General features: G+C 58.4%; 1 protein-coding gene across 4 annotated transcripts in view; it reads right to left on the bottom strand.

The window, feature by feature from the left end:
• Positions 1-16,968, bottom strand: part of DLG3 (discs large MAGUK scaffold protein 3) — a 93,536-nt gene extending 76,568 nt beyond the window's left edge. For all 4 annotated transcript variants that reach the window (XM_068163593.1, XM_068163584.1, XM_068163585.1 and 1 more), the window contains exons 1-4: positions 16,768-16,968; positions 14,605-14,736; positions 6,076-6,218; positions 2,162-2,317 (exon numbers count right to left, since the gene is read on the bottom strand). In XM_068163593.1, the coding sequence (XP_068019694.1) occupies positions 2,162-2,317; positions 6,076-6,218; positions 14,605-14,736; positions 16,768-16,783 (447 nt within the window). In that variant the 5' untranslated portion in view covers positions 16,784-16,968. The remainder of the gene's footprint in view (positions 1-2,161; positions 2,318-6,075; positions 6,219-14,604; positions 14,737-16,767) is intronic.
• Positions 16,969-16,984: the final 16 nt, after the last annotated feature.

Below are 16,984 nucleotides of genomic sequence, written 5' to 3'. Positions count from 1 at the left end.
CCAGGAAAGCTGCTGGGTCTCCATGGAAAGCCACATTGCAAGCAGGACTGCAGGGGTGGCTAAGCCCAGCACTGACCAGTACTGTCCCAATGGGGTTTTGCCTCCAGGACCCTGCTCTGCCTGTAGCCAAGATGTGAAGCTGACATCCTCTGGGATGAAAGAGATTGCAGATGAGAAAGCCCTGCCAGAGCACAGCCCTCCCAAAGCCCTGTCCTGCCCAGCCAGACCCCCACACCTCCTCCCCCTTGGGGCAGTGCCCCCTGCTTTGGGCCAGCAGCTGCAGTCCCTGGGGGTGGGTGACCCCAAAAGCAGCAGTGCCTGGTACTGAGGACAGGCTCTTGGCCCGGACTGACACAGGCTAAAAAGGAGGAGGCTGGAAGGCAAAAAAACCCTTCAGAAAAGAATGACAGGAATTATTTCAGGGCTGAACAACCTGCCTCACACCGAGCAAGCGAAGGAGCCAATCTGTTTAGTTTATGTAGAGGAAGTTCTGAGGGAGCTGAAGCGCATCTATAAATACCTACACGTGGGGAACATTTCTGATTGCCACGGCCCTTTATCCTGGCAAACAAAGGCAGCAGAATTTCCTGGGGCTGGGAGCTGAAGCAAGAGAAATCCAGGTTACCAGCAAAGTGCAGATCTCTAATGGGGAGGATAAATATCCATCAGGCCAGCCAGGCAGGGGACACAGCAGATTGGCCAGGACAATGGCTCTGAGCTGGGAGAGGGGAGGTTGAGACTGGAGATGAGGAAGAAATTGTTGAGAGTGAGGGTGGGGAGACTCTGGAACAGGCTGCCCAGGGAGGCTGTGGCTGCTCCCTCCCTGGAGGTGTTGAAGGCCAGGCTGGATGAGGCCTTGAGCAGCCTGTGCTGGTGGGAGGTGTCCCTGCCCATGGCAGGGGGCTGGAGCTGGATGAGCTTTGAGGTCCCTTCTAACCCAACCCGTTCTGTGAGGCTATGAAGTCTTACAATCAAAGCACAGTGGCTGCTGCTCAAGAAGACATAGTGATGCAGCCAGATGTTGGGGGCTGGATGCAGGACCTACTGCACTGCAGAGCCTGGGAAGGTTAGGAAGAAAAGTCTTTGGTGTCTGAGTGCCCCTGGCTGAGCAGAGCCTCACCCCTTGTGGCTTTTGCCCCCTGACTCTCCCATCTGCGGCTGTGGCTCCCTCGCACCGGCGAACGGAGACCAGCAGCTGAGCTCAGCCTCCTGGCACATCCAGCAAAGCACTGTTCCACCCTCCCACAACTGGTCAAGATATGGTGAATGTTGGAAAATGTGGAGAGCAACAAGAGGAAAATGAGAAATTAAACAGTATGGGGGGGGGTGGAAATGGGGCATGACCCATTTTATTGCACTGCCAAATAGGAAGGAAAGAAGAGAGAAGCAGCAGCAGAGTGGTTTTCATATTTAAAATGTTTCAGAAGAAGATCTTGACTCAGCAAACAAACATCATTGCAAGCTGTGCCGAGGGAAAAACAACATTTCCAAGGAATTTGAAATCTGTGGTGAGCTCCTTCCAACCCTGGCCCCTTCATTCCTCCACAAAATGCATTTTGCCCTGCGTCCGTCCCTAGAACTCCCCTCAAAGGCACCGCCCAGACACTGCTCTTGCACCAGGAGGAAGCTGAGATTCACAGAGCACATCCAAGTCAGCAGCACTTCCAGGTCAAAAAGGCAGCAGAGAGGAGTTCTCAGCAAGCTGAGGAATGGACCTGCCCTTTGAGAGCCCAGAGGAGAAACGCTGGAAATCTGCAGCGTGGAAGTGTGCCAGCACTGGGGCCAGGAGGGACAGGGTTGGGAGGATTCCAGCTCCACACAGACTCTTTATTTCTGCACCACATCCACCTGCGCTGAGGGCTGACACCAGACCATGGTGAATGCTACCACGGGGGGGATGATTTCAGTGTCATCCAGCCCCTGGCACAGGGCACTGCTGGATCTCCCAGCCTGAGCATGTCCAGAGTGGCCATGAGGACACAGCCTGAGCATGTCCACAGCAGCCATGAGGGAACGCTGTAAGGCTCAGGGGAAAGGAAAATGCCTCCCTGGCACCGTCCCCATGGTGCTACAGGCAGGCGGCCCCGGTGCCGGCCCCTCAGTGCCAGCCGCTGGCCAGGCTGGCAGGGTGGGACACAGCGTGGGGCGCATGGAGGCTCACCTGGGGCAGGGTGCTGTGAGAGCTGAGCACCAGGCTGCAGATGCTGGCTGGTGCCTCTGTCCTGCGAGCTGTCACCCTCACCAGCCGCGGCGGCGTCCCGGAGCCGCTGTCCCCAGCACCTGCGGGAAGCCTCTGCTCACCGTCCCGGGAGGCATCCTGAAACGAGACAGGGGTTACAGGGTAAGGCAGGCCAGCTGCCTCCAGCTCCCACCACCACTTCTGGGGGGGCCAAACTGAGCCTTTCCCACTCTGCTCAGCCCACACCTGGAGTGCTGCCTGCAGGTTTGGTCCCTGCTGTACACATGAGACGTGGACAGGCTGGAGAGTGTCCAGGGAAGGGCCAGGAGAAGGATCAGAAACCTGGAAGCCCTCTGCCATGTGAGGAGAGGCTGAGAGAGCTGAGATTGTTCTGCCTGGAGAAGAGAAGGCTCAGGGGAGACCTTATCACCATAGAGCAGGACATAGAGAGTGGCTGCCAGGAGGATGGAGACTCCCTTTGTACAAGGAGTGCCATGGAACAGCCAAGGGGGGATGGGGACAAGGTACTGCTGGGCACATTCCCATTGCACTCCAGGAGAAAATGTTTGCCATGAGCACAGTCAGAGCCTGGAATCATCTCCCAAGGGCAGCAGTGGAGTGCCCTGCACTGGGCAGTTTGAGACTCAGCTTGCCAGGGTGCTGAGCCAGCTCATGGCAACTGCACTGTCACCTGGAGAGGCTGCAGCCTTGGGGTCCATTCCAAACTGGCAGTCTGTGAGTCCCTAGCAGAGTGCTGACAGTGCCTCCAGGGAGCATTCCACTGCCTGTGCCAGCCCTGCCCTGGCACTGGCCACAGGGGCAGCAGGGTCACTGCAGGTGAGGCTTGCGGGCAGGAGGCTCCTGTGCATTGGGTTTGGCTGAGCTGGAGTTCACTCTCCCCAGAGCATCGTCCTAGTGCAGGGCTGTTGCCAGCTGTTGATACCACACTGCTGAGCCCAGCAGTGTGCTGAGCCCAGCACCCAGGCTCTGCTTTTCCACCATTTCCCCCCAGCAGGATGCTCAGGGGGCAGCAAGATCCTGGGAGGGGACAGAGCCAGGCCAGCTGACCCAAACTGACCAAAGGGGTACTCCATGCCATATGAGGTCAGCTCAGACATAAAAGCTGAATGAAAGAAGGCAGTGTGGGGACATTGGTTGGTGGTGGTATGTCAGTGGTGTCCTGGGTGCATCAAGAGTGTTTCCAGCAGAGCCAGGGAGGTTCTACTCCCCCTCTACTATGCCCTAGTATATTGCATCCAGTTCTGGGTTTCCCAGTTCAGGAGGGACAGGGATCTGCTGGAGAGAGAGTCCAAGGGAGGGCTACAAGGATGCTGAAGGGACTGCAACACTGCCTGGGGAGGAGAGGCTGAGAGCCCTGGGGCTGTTTAGTCTGGAGAGGAGAAGACTTAGAGGGGATCTGATCAATGTCTATGAATAGCTGAGGGCTGAGGGTCAGGAAGGAAGGGGCAGGGACAGTCTCTGCTCAGCTGCACCCTGGGATGGGACAAGGGGTAATGGATGGAAACTGCAGCACAGGAGGTTTCACCTCACCATTGAGGAGGAACTTCTGCACTGTGAGGGTCCCAGAGGCCTGGAGCAGGCTGCCCAGAGAGGTTGTGGAGTCTCCTTCTCTGGAGCCTTTCCAGCCCCATCTGGATGTGTTCCTGTGTGACCTGTGCTGGATTCTCTGCTCCTGCTCTGGCAGGGGGGCTGGACTGGAAGATCTCCAGAGGTCCCTTCCAACCCCTAACAATGTGATCCTGTGGTGTCTGTCCTCCTGTGCAGCTGCTCTGTGTACTGGAGCCCTGCTGCTCAGGAGTGACCAGCAATGTTCTCTGCTGCTGGGGAGCAGAGAACAAGACCTGTGTTTGCCCTGCTTCTGCAGGGTCTTGGCTTTGCTTTTCATCCTAATGAATTGCTTCTATCTTGACCCACAGGCCTTTGTTATATTTTCCCCTCTCCCCTGTCCACCTAAGAAGGGGAGTGATGGAGTGGCTTCGGTGGGCATCTGGCCCCCAGCAACCACCACATCCTGCTGCTGGGCAGGGGCAGCTGCCTGCTGGATTTCACATTTCAGCAACACAAGATGCCTCAAACACACTTTTGTTTGAGAAAGAAGGAAGGATTTGATGGCATGGGGGGGCTTGGGCTGCTCAGTGCAGGATTGCTGGTCTGTGTGCCCTGCACAGGGCACTGTGGGGGCAGAAGGAGCCCCCCTCAAGCTGGCTGTGCCAGGCCCAGGGCTGCTTCCCCACTTGTTTCCACGTGGATTTTTAAATGTCCTTACTGACTGCCACATCTCCTGAGGGCCCCATGGACAGGCCTGGCTGTCACAGACTGGTGGCTGTTGCCAGCAGAGCTTGCTGGGAGGTGGATCAAAGCCAAGGGGACAGGCAAACCCACAGTGTGATCCCACTGCCCATGGGATCACCTCACTAAACCTCCATTCACAAATGCAGACCTGCAGCTTTGCCTTCAACTAGGGGACTGTCAGTGTGAAGAGGGGAAGGAAAATAGAGCTAAAATAGTTTCCAAGTCAGAGGAACACAGATATCTCCTGCACTGACTGTGAGCAGTTTTGTCTCCTCTGTTCTTAATCATCAAACTCCATTAGGGTGTTCCTCCTCCAAAGACATTGCTCCTTCTACTCTGCTCTGCTCAGACCCCACCTGCAGCACTGTGTCCAGCTCTGCTGTCCCCAGCACAAGAAGGACCTGGAGCTGCTGAAGAGGGTCCAGAGGAAGCCACCAAGATGATCAGAGGGATAGAGAACCTCCCCTGTGGGGCCAGGCTAGGAGAGTTGGGGCTGTTCAGCCTGGAGAAGAGAAGGCTCTCAGAGCAGCTTCCAGGACCTGAAGGGCTCCAGGAGAGCTGGGGAGGGACTTGTGACAAGGGCTGGGAGTGCCAGGATGAGGAACAATGGCTTTGAGCATAGAGAAGGATAGACTTAGGTTGGACATTAGGAAGAAGTTCTTTACTATGAGGGTGGTGGAACACTGGAACAGGCTGCCCAGAGATGTGGTGGACAGCTCATCCCTGGAGGTGTTCAAGGCCAGGTTGGAGAAGGCTTTTAGCAATGTGGACTAGTGGGAAGTATCCCTGCTCATGGCAGGGGGTTGGAACTGGATGATCTTTAAGGTCCTGGCAGTTTAGGCCATGCTATGATTCCATGACTCAGCTGCATCATCCCTGTGTGCCACCCAGGTTTGGTGTGCCCAGGGGTATGCAGTGGGAAGCCAGGGAGGGACACATGCAGTGGTAATCTGGGAGGATTATTTCACTGCAAGGAAGAATCCCTGAACTTCTGCATTCCTACCCAAATGTTCCTGCATCCCCAGCCCAGGGGGCTCCCAAAAGGATGGCAGGGGGAAGAGAGCAGCAAGAAGGCCTGCAGAGGCAGAAGGCAATTTCAATTACTTTGGTGCCTTTCAGATCCCTGAGACCCTCCTGCTCAATGCCTGCCCCTCACCTGGTGCTGTGTCTTTCTGTTGAAAACTAAAGAGAATGCAAATAGGAGAGGCAGAAGTTGTCTGAGAGATGGAAAACATCTCTGAAGAGGGGAACTTAAAAGATTCAACCTTCTTCACTTATCATGTGGTGGCTACATCAGAGAACTGAAACACCTCAGTGGGAGACAGTGTCAGACAGGGGCAACTAATCCAGCTGCCAGGGCTGAGCAGAGCCAGGCATGGAGCTGCAGCTATTTGCTTCAGCAGTAATTCAGTTAACACTTGTGAAGCAGAGGAGCTGCACTCAAGCTGTGCCAGAGGAGGTGTGGGAACACCCTGGGAGTGAGCTGCCCTGACTGCTGCGGCCAGCAGCCTCCGGTGCCCCCCGACTGCCCCGGGGCAGCGCCCAGCAGGGCCTGGCGCCGCGGCACCGTGCCGCTCTCTTACCTTGGGCAGGTGCTGGGGCTCTCGGGGTGCAGGGTGGGGCTGGCTGGCCTCATGCTGCTCCCCAGCTGTGCCATGCTGTGTGCCCGGGCTGGGGGGCTGCAGCGGTGCGGAGCGCAGGGTGAAGTCGTAGAATTCATGGATGTCTGCAAAACAGCACAAGGAACATCCACAGGGCAGCCCCGGGACAGGCCTGCCTGGGGCACTGCACCTGTGCCCTCCTGCTCTGCCACACGGCGTCCCGAGACCTCTGTGGGAGGGCGCCTTGGGCAAGGGCTGGGACAGGGCTCTGCTGGCTGCCCAGCCTGGCTGCACTGCCCCCCACGGCCCCTGGAGCAGGCAGGAGGTGCAGCGGGCTGCCTGGCTCAGCAGCAGCACCCCATGGCTGCGGAGGGCAGAGGCATCTCCCCGAGCAACGGCCACATGCTCTAGAGGGGCTTAGAGCACACTGCCCTCAGCAACAGCAATCAAAACCCCCACCCTGTCCTGCTCTCCTTCAGGCTGTGCCAGCCCCTTGTATGGTCTCATGTCCCTTTAGCTCTGTGCCAAGCAGCCCCTGCCTGCCTACCCTGATGCTGCCAGGCTTTTCTCTCCCCACAGCTGCTCCCCAGTGCCCCTGGGCTCCCTTCCCACAGAGACAGGCAGAGAGGGCACAGGGCACTAGGCCAGCAAGCTCCAGGTGTACAAGCTCTAAAGCTGATGGCTACAGCTACATTCTCTCCAAATGCTTCCCAGATAAATTCCCTCTTCCCATCTGGCATGATATTACCTGTGCACTGCCACAGGCAGATGCCAGGTATCCTCTGCTCCACAGAGCATGGCATGACAGTGGGACCTGACAGCATCTGCTGCCCCCAGAGGGGCTGTGGGAGTCCAGACTCTCTCCTGCCCCTGCCAGGGGCATTTTGCCCTCTCCTTGTCACAAATGGAGGTCTGCAGGGAGCAGCAGGGCTGCAATGGGCTTTGCTCCTCCCTAACAAAGTCCCAGCTACTGGGCACCCAAGCAGCTGCTGGCACCCAGCAGTCCCCAGCTCATCTCCAGAGCCAGGTCAGACAGGGACCTCCAGATCCAGCACCTCCACAGGAGCAACAAAAGCCAGTGTGCCCACTACAGGAGTGTTTGATTTCAGCAAGGGCACCACATCAAAAGGGAGAAGCTTTTTTACCAGGAAACTGAAAAGGGTAACAAAGAAGGTAAAAGACCTATGGGGGGCACTGAGCCTGTTCAGGGAAGCTCAGGTGGGACATCAGAGCAAACAAGCAGTGCCTGGCCAGAGGAGACTGTAAAGGCAAGAGGGAGGAAAGCAAGACTGGACCAGAGGGGAAGGGAGGCTATTAAAAGGGAGAAGACATTTGGCCAAAAAGCTGAGGCTGTGTTCAAAGGAGAAGAGCAGGAGGGCTGGGAAATGCTGCCAGGTTAAAGGGAAAGCTCCAAAAGGTCAGCCAAGAGAGTCTGGTGAATGCCTTGCAAAAGGCTTAAAAGGGTAATAAATCACTTCAAGCACCTGGGGAAGCGGAAGCCTGATGGGGCTGGCAGGGCACAGAAGTCACAGCAGCGTAAATAAGCATTCAAAGTGGGGACAGCCGCAGCAGGAACCTGAGCTCATGTTCTGTGGCTGCCTTTGCTGCAGAGCAGCCTGCAGAGCCCCTCTGCTGCAAGCAAGCCCGGGGGCAAGTGGTGGCTCTCAGCCTGAGGGGGCCATGGCTGCTCCTCCAGTGCTCCCTAGCAGCTCCTGTAGCCCTTCACCTCAAACTGTGCCACATCCAGGCACTGCCAGGTATCAAATGCCCTCTTTGCAAAGCTTTCCAAAGGAAATCTGAGGAGTGCTGGCAGTGCCAGCAGGGGCAGGCTGAGCACTGCCCAAGGTCCCTCTCTTTTCCCATGTGCCCATGCACCACAGCAGCACATCCACGTTGCAAATGGGAAGAGGAGAAGTATCTACCCACATCACCCAGCTCCTAGGGGCTGCTGGTGGCCTCCCAGCTGCAGGAGGAAAGTTGCTCTGAACCTCAGCTGTTGGCAGGACAGCTTTGTGCCCATGGGGAACCCAGCCAGACCATGCAGCTGCCCAAGCCCAGAGAGCATTGTGCCACTGCTTGGCATCCATGCCACTTTTGGAGCCGCTGTTTCACACTGCATCATTGCCAGGCTCTCTCCTGTGCCCTGGGAGAAATGGGGCAGCCAGAAACGCTGGGAGGAGTGGGAGTCCCCAGACCCGCCCGGGGCATCCCCTCTGCAGCACCTCAGTGCCCAGCTCGCTGCTGGCAGCTCCCAGAGGCCTCCTGCCTCAGCCATGAGGTCACTGCAGGCAGCCACCGCTGCCACACAAACAGGACTTTGTCTGCCTGCAAAAACATCCCTGCCTCTGGTTATAAAAATAGTCACTGCAGAACAGGCCAGGGGGCTCCTGCCAGCCTGCCCTACACTTGGAGTGTGCAAAACTCCCCCAAAATCCAAACAGGACTGGAGCAGCCCCACCCTGACAGTGTCCCTGTTTGTCACCCATCTGCTGCAGGAACAAAGCCCTGAGCAGCTCAGCTGGTGAGGAGCCTGCAGAGCAGGCAGCTGCTTGCCACCTCTGAAGCCCTCAGCCCATTTTAGAGGTTTGCCAGGAGAGGGAATGGTTGCTGGCACCAGGGGTTACAGGAGATTCAGGAGTGGAAGACGGAGATTGGGTATTGGGAGAAATGTCTTCACAGCAAGGGTCATCAGCACTGTCCCAGGCTGTCCAGGCAGGCAGTGCAGTCCCCATCCCTGGAGGCGTTCAGAAGAGGGGGTGCTTAGGGCCAGGGCCTGTGCAGGGTTATGGTGAGACTCAATAATCTCAAGAGCTTCTCCAACCAGGTGACTCTGTGATTGAGTTCAGGAAGCAAAGAACTGCCTGTGGCTGTGCCAGGAGTAGATTTGGAGGACACACAGGCCTGTGGCATTAAAGAAAATTTAAACAGATGTTGGTTTACTTCATGCCCTGAGGGCATCACAAGTTGCACACAAGCCTGCCTCACCTGCACACTTTGAAGAGCAGCACAACCTGAGAAGAGAGGACACTGAGGTAGCCAAAGGTGCTGCTGCGTTCTGTCCCACAGCCCAATTTCTGCTCAAGATCCAACAAGGAAGAGTGACTCCAGGTTTCCAGATCCTAGAATGTGTGTTACCATTTTCACCTGGAGCCAGTAGGTCAAATAAGTGTCAGGAAAAGATTTCTGTGGTGCCAGCACCTGAGGGCTAATGCTGTGCCCTCGTGCCAGCCACGTCCAGCAGGAACCAGCCTTGGCCCTGCTGCTGTAGGGAGGATCCACAGCTAAAGCCACCAAAAGCAGACCTTTAGAGAGCTGAATCACAGAATCACATAATGGTTTGGGTTGGAAAATCCCACCAAGATCATCAGCCCAACACCACCATGCCCACTAAACTGTGTCCCAAAGTGCCATGGCCACAGGTTTCTGGAACACCTCCAGGGATGAGGACTCCACCACCTCCCTGGGCAGCCTCTGCCAGTCATTGAGAACCCTTTCAGGGAAGAAGTTTCTTCTAATGTCCAACTGTAAACCTCCCCTGGGGCAACTGGAGGACTTTTCCTCTCATCCTATCACTTGGTACTACAGAGAAGAGACCAACCCCCACCAGGCTTCAACCTCCTTTGAGGGAGTTGTAAAGAGCAATGAGGGTCTCCCCTCAGCCTCCTCTTCTCCAAACCAACCAATCCTGCTTCCCTCAGCCCCTCCTCACCAGACCTCTTCTCCAGACCCTTGACCAGCTTGGTTGCCCTTCTTTGGACCTGCTCCAGCTTCCAGGCAAGCTACAAGTTTCTATTCCTGGCTGTTGACTCCCTTGCAAAAGGCTGGAGACCTACCAGATCCCTCCAGTTGTACCACTCTGGCTCCTGCAGCCACCTGGTGAAACTGTGACCACCATTCCCAGTAGCACTGCTGGCAAACTGAGTTGCCCATGGAAGTTTTGCACCCAGGGCTGCAGTGTGGGTTGGCAGCTTGCCTCTCCCTGTGCCTCTGCAGCAGCAGGGCTCTCAGGGTAGGAACTTTTTAGGAGGGGTAAATGAGGCACAGAGGAGGGCTGGGAGCCTGAGCAGCTGACAGGACCTCACTGGAGTCTGCAGCAACCTCTGCTGAGTCCCAGAAGGGGTTTGGGAGGAGTGCTGTGCGTGCAGCAGGATGACTGAGTGCAGACTCTGCCTGCCCACCTTTGCCCACCACAAAGGGCACAGGGGCCCCTTTCAGCCCCAGCTCTGGGAGCTGCATCTGCATGAGAGCCTGTCCTCGCTGCTGGCTTCAGCATCTCCCTGAGGGGCTCAAGGGAAAAGAGGGAAACGACCCCAGCCCAGCCACCACATGCTCAAGCCCAGGCTCCTCGAGCGCTGTCACCGGGCTGCTTCCCTGCAAGGCCCACACTGGGCTCCACGGGCACGGGGAGAAAGGGGCCAGCAGGAGGGAGCCAGCAGGGCCTGTTTGCCCTCTGCTCCACCGAAGAATTCCTGTTGTGCAGAGCAGGGGTTGGCACATTCCAGCACAGAGCAGCTCTGGCATTGCTGCACTGGGCTGAGCCAGCTGCTGCGGCACCCCCCGGGCACTGCCGCTCTGGCACAGCCTGCATGGCCCTGGGCATGGCCAGCTCCCAGGAGAGGGAGTGGCGCCTGGCAGGGTGGTCAGAAGGATTTAAGGGGCTGTGCCACGCCCACAGGAGTCTGGCAGCACATGGAGAATGTGCAGAGCAGCACAGGGCTCGTTGCCAGCTCTGGGCAGCACACAGGCTGCGGCTGTGCATCCTCACCTGGAGCTGGGCAGACTGAGGCTTCTGGGCTCCACAAAACAGCTGAAGGGGTTTTGTGGTTTCTATGGTTATGGAAGAGCACCTGGAAAGCCACACCCCTGGCGTTTTTCATGTAGACCAACTTGGAGAAGACTCCATGGCTGGCACTTCTGGTAGCTCTGCTATGGCACAATGCACTTTGGTACTCAAACTCACACTGGCCACTGCATGTGATCCAAGGACGGGGATGCACCATGCTGGGCCATTCATGCTCCCCTGGGGCTGGAAAAATGCAGGACCCCAGTGCTGAAGGGCTGCAAAAGGAGGCACCTCTGCAGGGCCAGAGTGGGCAGCAAGATGGGAGCCGCTGTGCTGGGTGGGAGGTGCATCCCTGGCTCTCCTCCAAATCCTCCTCCCTTGCATAACCTCTGAACCAGCTCCATGACTCCCTGCATACCTCAGACAGAGACACTGGGAAAAGGACGGGTGAAAAGCAAACAAAACAGAAGAGCAGCACCACCACACCCCAGAGCTGCCACTTAGCTCCAGTGGATCTGTGCTGTGGGCTCAGTGTGGCCTTGGGCAGCCTGCTCAAGCTGGAGGTGTCACTGAATCACAGAATCAACCAGGTTGGAAAGGACCTTTGAGATCATCAAGTGGAACCTATCACCCAACACTATCTGATCAACTAAACCATGGCACTGAGTGCCTAATATCAGTTTTATTTTAAACACCTCCAGGGATGGTGACTCCACCACCTCCCTGGGCAGCACATTCCCATGGCCAATCTCTCTTGCTGGGAACAATTTCCTCCTCACATGCAGCCTAAACCTCCCCTGGCACAGCTTCAGACTGTGTCCTCTCCTGTCACTGCTTGCCTGGGAGAAGAGACCAACCCCCACCTGGCTACAACCTCCCTTCAGGGAGCTGTAGAGAGCAAGAAGGTCTCCCCTGAGCCTCCTCTTCTCCAGGCTAAGCAACCCCAGCTCCCTCAGCCTCTCCTCACAGGGCTGTGCTCCAGACCCCTCCCCAGCTTTGCTGCTCTTCTCTGGACAGGCTCAAGCAACTCCACTGCTACCTGCAGGGTGGGTTGGACAAGATAAGCTTTGATGGTCCCTTCCAACCCGATGCGATCTGTGATCTGTGACCTGAAGAGAGCCCAGTGTGTGCCAGCTGTGTGTAGGCACCGCGAGCAGGCAGCACCAGAGGTGCTGGTGAACAGAGGAATTCACAGACCCAGGCTCTGGGGGGGCGGAAGCAATTAGGGCAAATTCCTGCGTGGGTAAACACATCTAGGGCAGGCTCGCTTGGGCTCAGAGCCGGTTAAACCAGTTGAAAAGGTCACCAGCAATCAAGTGACACTCCCTGGTGCAGCGCTGACAGGACACCAAGGCAGACAATCAGAGCAGGGTGCTGGGAAGCCTGCGCTGGGCACGCCGCAGCCCGCTCAGGCTGCACGGCACCAGGCTCCCCCCGCAGCCAGCTCAGGCTGCACGGCACCAGGCTCCCCCCGCAGCCAGCTCAGCCTGCACGGCACCAGGCTCCCCCCGCAGCCAGCTCAGCCTGCACGGCACCAGGCTCCCCCCGCAGCCAGCTCAGGCTGCACGGCACCAGGCTCCCCCCGCAGCCAGCTCAGGCTGCACGGCACCAGGCTCCCCCCGCAGCCAGCTCAGCCTGCACGGCACCAGGCTCCCCCCGCAGCCAGCTCAGCCTGCACGGCACCAGGCTCCCCCCGCAGCCAGCTCAGGCTGCACGGCACCAGGCTCCCCCCGCAGCCAGCTCAGGCTGCACGGCACCAGGCTCCCCCCGCAGCCAGCTCAGGCTGCACGGCACCAGGCTCCCCCCGCAGCCAGCTCAGCCTGCACGGCACCAGGCTCCCCCCGCAGCACTGCTGCACAGCTGGGCGCTGCTTTGCTGCCTTCACACAGCCCTGGCGAGGGCCGGGGAGCACACAAAAGCTTCCAGGGGTGTTGGCCTCGTGTCAGGTTTGCCAAGGCAATCACAGCCCTGCTGGGGGGCCACTGCCTCCCCTGTGGGGCTAGTCATGGGCTGGGCACCGTTTCCAGAGCGAGTAGTAAATCAAGAGGCAAGAACGGCCCCAGAGAGCCCTCCCCTGCCATGTGCTTCTGTTGCGGGTGGCATGGGTGGCACAGACACCTCAGCACAAGCGCTGCACACAGACACACTGGGGCTGGAAGCCTCCAGGTGGTGCTCCAACAGCAACAAGAAGAGAATAAAGCAGCTCAGACACACAGTGTGTCATTTTCAGGGGATAACCTGGAGCACAGAGCAGCTTGCTGGCAACTTGGGGCTCTGCAGGCACAGAAATGAGTCTCTGGCTGCAGAGGTGTGAAGAAAAGGTGACAGCCAGGAGAGGAGAGGAGACTGAGCACCAGGGCTGAGACAGCCTTGGGTCAGAAGGCACTGAGAATGAGGCACAGACCACACATGAACCTCTACACCTGGGGCCCAGGTCCTCCCCTGGGGTGCAGAGCTTCTGGGGTGCTTTCCCTTCCTTCCCACCGGGAAACTTGAGAGACCTGGGAGCAGAAACTGCAGGGCTGCCACAGCAAGCAGGACTCCAAGGGCAGAGCAGAAGCTTCTGCCCCCCTCCACCACACACAGCAGCTTCCACAAATGGTTCTTTGGGGTTACTTCCAAAATGAGTGCCCCAGGTGAGCCTGCATAGCCAGGATCTGGGCTGCTCCAGCAGGGAATTGAACTAAGCCCCTTCAGAGCCCAAAACCATTGAATTTGGCTGTTCTAAATAAAATCCTTTGCAAAGAAAGTGCATTTCCAAGTGACCTTGTTCAGCGAGACAGCTGGGAATCTTGCAGGGAGACTCCAGCTGTGTTTGTCTACATCCACACAGAGGAATGAATGCTGCACTCGGGATGGCCTTTCCTGCTGCCCAGCCCCGCACTGAGCCTCGCTGCCAACTCTGCTCCTTGTGTAACACACAGCCCCTGCGCTCCTCGCAAGTGCCTGTGGCTCTGAGAGTCAGAGAGGCCAGGACACCCCAAAAGCAGATCAATACACCTGGATTCAGCCCCAAAGAGAGAAAAATGAGTTTCCCTTTGGGTGGGCAGCAGGAATGGAAAGCTGAAGGTTGTGATGAGGCTGAGGGGCACAGGAAGGAGTGAGAGCCTGTGGTGGGGTGTCACAGAATCACTCAGGTTGGAAAAGAGCCTCAGGATCACCAAGTCCAACCACTGGCCCTGCTCTACAAGGTTCACCCCTAAACCATAGCCCCAAGCACCACATCCAAACCACCTTTAAACACAGACAGGCTTGGTGACTCCACCACCTCCCCGGGCAGCCTGTGCCAGTGCCTGACTGCTCTTGCTGTGAAAATATGTTTCCTGATGTCCAACCTAAACCTACCCAGTCGCAGCAGAGCTGGAGAGCCAGCAGTGGCTGTGGGCACAGCACACTGCAGGGTGCAGAGAGTGCTCATGGCACTGCAGCATCCTTTAGTGGGTGCTGGGTAGGTCTGCCACACCCAGCAGCAGCCTTGGGCAGATCTGGCAGGGTGTGCTGAAAGAGGCTTTACCTATTGTCTGCAACCACCTGGCTGAGGAACCTTGTTCACACTGCACACGCTCAGTGACCGCAGCCCCACCATGGCCCAACTCCCTGGCATGACTGCCAGCCCTGTGCTTGCACAGGATGTACCCAGCCTGCACAGTGCCAGGTGCCTGTGCAGGATCAGGCCCCTAGGAGAGCCCGGGGGCCACAGGGGCCAGGGGCCAGGAGGGAGGGCTTACCCAGCAGAGCCTGGAAGAGTTCACTGCGGAAGATGTGCGAGATCTTCCCAATGGATGCCTTCAGCTCCTGCTCCTCCGGGGTCTGCAGGGTGCTTTGGTACCTGGACAGAATTTCCACTGCCCGCTCTGTGTCTGCAGAGGGCACACAGGGGAAACAAGGCATTAGCACAGACACCAGCAGCAGAGGCTTGAGTGCAGCCTTGGAGTGGTGCCAAAGGCTCACCTGGATAATGCCTCGAGTTGCCTTCCAGCTACACAGCCACAAAAGCATCCTCTTTACCTGGAGGAGCTAACCCTGCTGCGAGGTGCAGGGGACCATGGTGGAGAGCTGGGCAGGGGCTGGAGGGAAGGTGGTTCTGCCTGCTGGCCCTTCTCAAGCTCAATCAGTGCCTAAACCCAGGCTTGCACATGTCCAAACCCCGAGCCACTGGGCAGCCTGAGCATTTCTGCCACCTCCCTGGCAGAGAAGCCATTCAGGAGCTGGACACATCCTGGCTGCAGAGGGCTACAAGTGCTCCAGCAGGAGCTGCAGTCATGTGGGGCCAGATGGCTGCAGCAAAGCTGAGCATGGCGTCACTCCTACAAAATATTGCAAGCAGCTCAGCTGCATGAGTGGCAGAGCTTCAGCTTCTGCAGGGTGAGGCATAAGGACTGCTCCTTGCAGCACACAGCCCTGTGTCAGCAGGACACACAGTGGGAAAGGAACATGGGGGCAGCAAGGGAGGGATGCTGGCCAGGAGAGGAGCTGGAGGCTGCCATGAAGCAAGCAATGCTTTGGTTAAAGTCTGGGCTCACCATAGCTGTGAGTCAACTTTGGACCTAAAACAATGGAGCTGTGATCTCTCTGTGCCAGTACACCTCTGTGCCTCACTGGGCAGATGCCCAAAGCTGCCAGTGCAGCTCCAGCCTCAGATGTGATCCATCTCCCGTGTGGGTGGGGATCTCCTGTGGACCTTGAGCCCATCCCAAGCCCATCAGTGAAGATTTCCCTTTGTCACCCTGGAAGCCTGCAGACAAAGGAGCGTCTGTGTGAGGAGGCAGGGAAGCCATCCCACCACTGTTGGGGCTCATCTTTTAACCCAGGAACTCATGCAGAAAGCATGACCCTGCTCATCCCAGGGCCCTCAGCAGGGAATTCAGGTCACTGAACAAGGGGGCCTGTGTCTGCCAGGGTGTGTGCCACCTGCTGTCCCAGCCTGCTCGGCTGACTGCCCTTGCAGCTCCCCCTCGGCCCAGAGGGGAAGGGGCTCCTGCCTGTGTTACTGCCCCACAGTGACTCATGCTGGAACAGAGAAAGCAGCCTGAGGAAGCCTGAATAGCTCCTGCTCAGAGCTGGGCTCCACGCTAGCTCCAGGAAGAGCAGGAACTTCCTCTGGCTTCGGATTTGTTTGCCTTTATGGGTACCCCAGCCCTATGCTAGCACTAAGGGCTTCCTTCAGACAGTGGCTTCAGACAGTGGCCAGCAGCCTGCACAGGCACTTGAGTCATCGTCACCTGCTCATTCCTGACCTCAGCAGAAGCTGAAGAAGCAGGTGGAGAACTGGGAACACTCCACCAGGCCAAATGTGACCCCAGTGTGAACATCCCACCCGTGGTCAGGTTGCACAGAAAGGGCAGGGACTCTGCAGGGACCTCTGCGCCGCTGGCCACCAGCACCAGCTGACAGCCAGCGGGAGCCTTGGACCGAGGAGCCCAGGGAAGTGCTGTGTCCCCAGCACAGGGCAGAGACCGGAGGAGCCTTCCTGCAGCCCCCAAGACAAAGCCCATGGTGTCCGGGGCACATCACACCGTGCCTCATGGAACAAATTCCACTTACAGGAGACCCTTCCTCGCAGGACCTACTCCCCACACCCGCTTCCCCCCCGGCACCCAAGGATGCTGCCACACAGCGTTCCGTGGCCCCCGCTCCGAGCCACGGCGGCACGTGTCCCGCGCCCCGGGGAGGGCGGGAGGCAGGGCGCCCGGTCCCGGGGTCTCAGCCCCGAGGGTGGACCGGGCAGGGCTGCCCGGCCCGTGGCGAGGAGGGAGGGAGGGAGAGAGGGAGGGCGGGACACCGGGGGGCAATCCCGGTGCCGGTACCGGCAGGGCAGACACTTGTTGAGCGCGGCGGGCCGCGGTGCCCGGTGCCGCGGGCAGCGCAGGGCAGGGCAGGGCGCTTCTTACCTTGCCGGCGGATCATCGCTCCGCCGCGGCCGGCGGCCGCTCCGATCGGTACCAGCCCCCGAGCGGCCGAGCCGCCGCCCGCCCCGCCCCGCCGGAACCGGCCGAGGAGCCGCTCCCCCGCCCGCCGGCACCGCCTCGGCACGGCGAGGGCAGCCGACCGCTCCCGCGGCTCTGCTCCGGGGCGCGGCGGCTCGGCCTGCGCACCCCGCCCCGGGCA

This window comes from Melanerpes formicivorus, unplaced genomic scaffold, assembly GCF_026170545.1.
Source record: "Melanerpes formicivorus ecotype bairdi unplaced genomic scaffold, bMelFor1.0.p_v2 SCAF_73, whole genome shotgun sequence".
In the NCBI taxonomy this organism is placed as follows: Eukaryota; Metazoa; Chordata; class Aves; order Piciformes; family Picidae; genus Melanerpes; species Melanerpes formicivorus.
This window is presented reverse-complemented; position numbering and strand designations above follow the sequence as displayed.